This window comes from Sinocyclocheilus rhinocerous, unplaced genomic scaffold, assembly GCF_001515625.1.
Source record: "Sinocyclocheilus rhinocerous isolate Xijiao unplaced genomic scaffold, SAMN03320098_v1.1 scaffold711, whole genome shotgun sequence".
In the NCBI taxonomy this organism is placed as follows: Eukaryota; Metazoa; Chordata; class Actinopteri; order Cypriniformes; family Cyprinidae; genus Sinocyclocheilus; species Sinocyclocheilus rhinocerous.
The window spans coordinates 1,782,135-1,785,153 of NW_015641018.1; the positions used below are offsets into that span (position 1 = coordinate 1,782,135).

The 3,019-nt window shown below is 36.6% G+C and overlaps 1 protein-coding gene across 5 annotated transcripts in view; it reads right to left on the reverse strand.

Annotated features, from left to right (window-relative positions):
• The window catches only part of LOC107753792 (protein ECT2), a 34,657-nt gene that overhangs the window by 24,317 nt on the left and 7,321 nt on the right, over positions 1 to 3,019 (reverse strand). For all 5 annotated transcript variants that reach the window (XM_016570026.1, XM_016570028.1, XM_016570024.1 and 2 more), the window contains 2 exons: positions 2,009 to 2,098; positions 1,827 to 1,937 (listed from right to left, as the gene is read on the reverse strand). In XM_016570026.1, coding sequence (XP_016425512.1) covers positions 1,827 to 1,937; positions 2,009 to 2,098 — 201 coding nt within the window. The remainder of the gene's footprint in view (positions 1 to 1,826; positions 1,938 to 2,008; positions 2,099 to 3,019) is intronic.

Genomic DNA, 3,019 nt, shown 5'->3' on the forward strand with positions numbered 1-3,019 from the left:
ACTCCAAATACGCCTCGCAGAAGAAACCCAGAAAATGCCTATCGCTGCAGCTGAATAAACAGAAGATTCAACTGCTTTCATTGATTCAACGTGACTAATAAACACACGACTACGGCAATATACGGTTTATCAGAGTTAGGGATATGCTGGTATCAAATTCTCATGTTGCGATTAATTGCTAATGCTTTTATCACGGTATGCGGTATTATCACGATACTGAAATTTAGTTTAACAAAAGTGCTGTTATAATACAGTATAACAGGTTTAATAACTTTTTTCTTATAACAAAAATAACTGAACATTTAAATGCAATAAAGCAATACAGAAAAATGTATAAAGTTAAAAGTTTTACACAGATTAAAGTGCAAAAGAACTATAAAGACCAATAGGTATCACTTTACAATAAGACCTCATTAGTTAACCTTAGTTAATGCATTAACATTCACAATGAGCAATAGCTACATTTGCTACAGAAGTTATTAATCTTTGTTTAAAAAATACAAGTCTTAGTTCATGTTAGCTCATTAAATAACACAGTTGCAACTTTCGATTTTAACAACGTGTTATTAAATATTGTAATTACCTAAGATTAATGAATGTTCAGAAGAATTTTTCATTGGCAGTTTATGTTAACTAATGTTATCTAATGAAGCCCTAATGTAAAGTGTGACCGAACAATAAATAATCAAAACACTTTCAAACAATATCTAGGGCATGTTGTAGTCCAGATTAAAATGTAAAAAAAAGTTTGAAAATAAATAGCCTATTAAGTCTAAATATTTAAGTATTTGGCGCTGTGATGAACATCATAGCAAATACACAAATCTGAATGGCTGTTTAAATCATTTAAACACGATTCAGAAACAGAAAGTAGTGCCGCTGCTTTGTTTACAGGGTTTCCGGGGTAACGGCTGCATTTAAATGAATTATTATTATTATTATTATTGTTATTATTATTATTATTTCTGCAGTTTAGCGCCATCTGCTGTCAGAGAGTGAAAGTGCGCTTTCATCCAGAGCGTCTCTCACATGTTCCACCATGTGCTTCTCGTCCGCGCTTATTTACATCAGAGTGTGCACTTGTCTTTCAAGCAGCATACAGCGGTGTTGTGCATTTTGACCAGTTGATGGGAAAAGTATTCTTAAAATGCATTCAAAATTAGGAATAATTTGTAATATATAATTATTCACGGTATTTAGAAGTGCCCACGATAACAATATCGTGCATATTCATTACCGTGATATATCGCATTACCGAATACCGGCACAAGTCTAGCCATGAACCATGATGCTTACCATGAACGTTATGAATGCATTTACGGTCACACTTGATCAATTTAATGCATCCTTGCTGGATAAAAGTATTAATTTCCATAAAAATAAATAAATAATCTTACTAACCCCTAAACTTTTAAACAGTACATGCTCCCATGCTACAAGGACCTCAAACAAAACTCCGGACATCAGAATTTTCAAAACAGTTCCTTAAACTGATTTTCATCCACAATATCAAAAAGCACATTTTATACATCTGTGTATTACATGCACATATACTGTCCTTTACACTTTTATGCATATATATATTTCGCTCTCCGGTAGAGCGCAGAGCGAAGTGTTTAACTCATCTTTTACACTGGTGGATATGGTGGAGTAAATAAGTGATTTGATTTGATATGTGGCAGCATAGTGCCATTACAGCAGGGTGAATCAGAAAGAATTTCACAACTGAAAATCTGTTTTGTTTTTTTCTTCCTGCCGATTCACTATACACAAAAATCAGTGGCTAGTAAGGATGATGTATACATGTGGATGCGGTGGATACATGCCCTGTACTTTTCACCATGTGTTGAACGGGCGATGAGGTGTGTGACTTTAGTACTGTCAAAGTCTTTTCGGATGGTGCCACCCATGTGATGGACGAGATTTACCAGGGTAACCTGAAGAAAAGCACAGTTAATTAGAGTAAGTAATCTGACAGTGATTAGACGAGTGGACATGCAGAACTCACCACTTCATCTTTTTTACGGAATCCGGTGAAGCAGAGAGACAAGTTGAGCATGGTCATAGAGTAGAGAGGCCTGGAGGAGAACGGCAGAGGCTACAGACGAGGACATGGAGAATATCATTAATATGCATCAAATCAGAGCACAAATCTGAGAACGCACATAAAAAAAATTTTTTTTTTTTAAACGGACTGAAAACCACCAGATCCAGATTATGCTACAAGTAGGTTTATCATTCAAAACAGAAGGTCATCTGCATATAGAAGTCTTAAAGGTACAGTTGCAGAAATGAATTACAACCAATGTAATTCAATGTAATGCATCGCGCCTAGGCCTGTCACGATAACAACTTTTTGTTGTGCGATATATTGCCCCAGAAATAATTGCGATAAGCGATATTATTGTCATTTTAAAAGACCATTTTATGCCACTGAATATATAATCATAATTTAACAGCATATGATTATATACATATAAGCAGCATATTGAATAGATAGTAAATAAACATTTTCTAACAAAAAGTGCAAAGTAACAAGTAGAAAAAAAGAAAAATGCACAAAGAACTTGTATGGAGATTTTTCCATCTACAGATTTTTCTCTGACCTTCTTTTCTCTGTAAATTAAGGGTGCACACTATTGCTGAAAAACACAATCACTACTTAGAAGTCCGTATGCACAAAGGCACAGATCCCTAAACAAGACCATATCTGCAGATGAAACTTTGTTTGTAGAAGCATTTTTAAATTTGAACTAGCACCTCATGACTACACCACGTTATGTACGAGAAGCTGCAAAAGACACAGGCCAGCAGCAAGAGTGAGCGGCGGCAGGCGGATTCGATGAAGGAGCGGCTGCGGGCGGGCTAACGGCAACCACATGTGACGACCCCGGGCTGGACTCCGCTTCGTCCACGGTGAAAGCCGATCCGGCGATCCACAGCGCAAAGTTGCTGTATTCCCACAGCGACCAGCACGGATCAGCTCTAGGTATGACGAAGCGGATATCGTCCTCTTTTG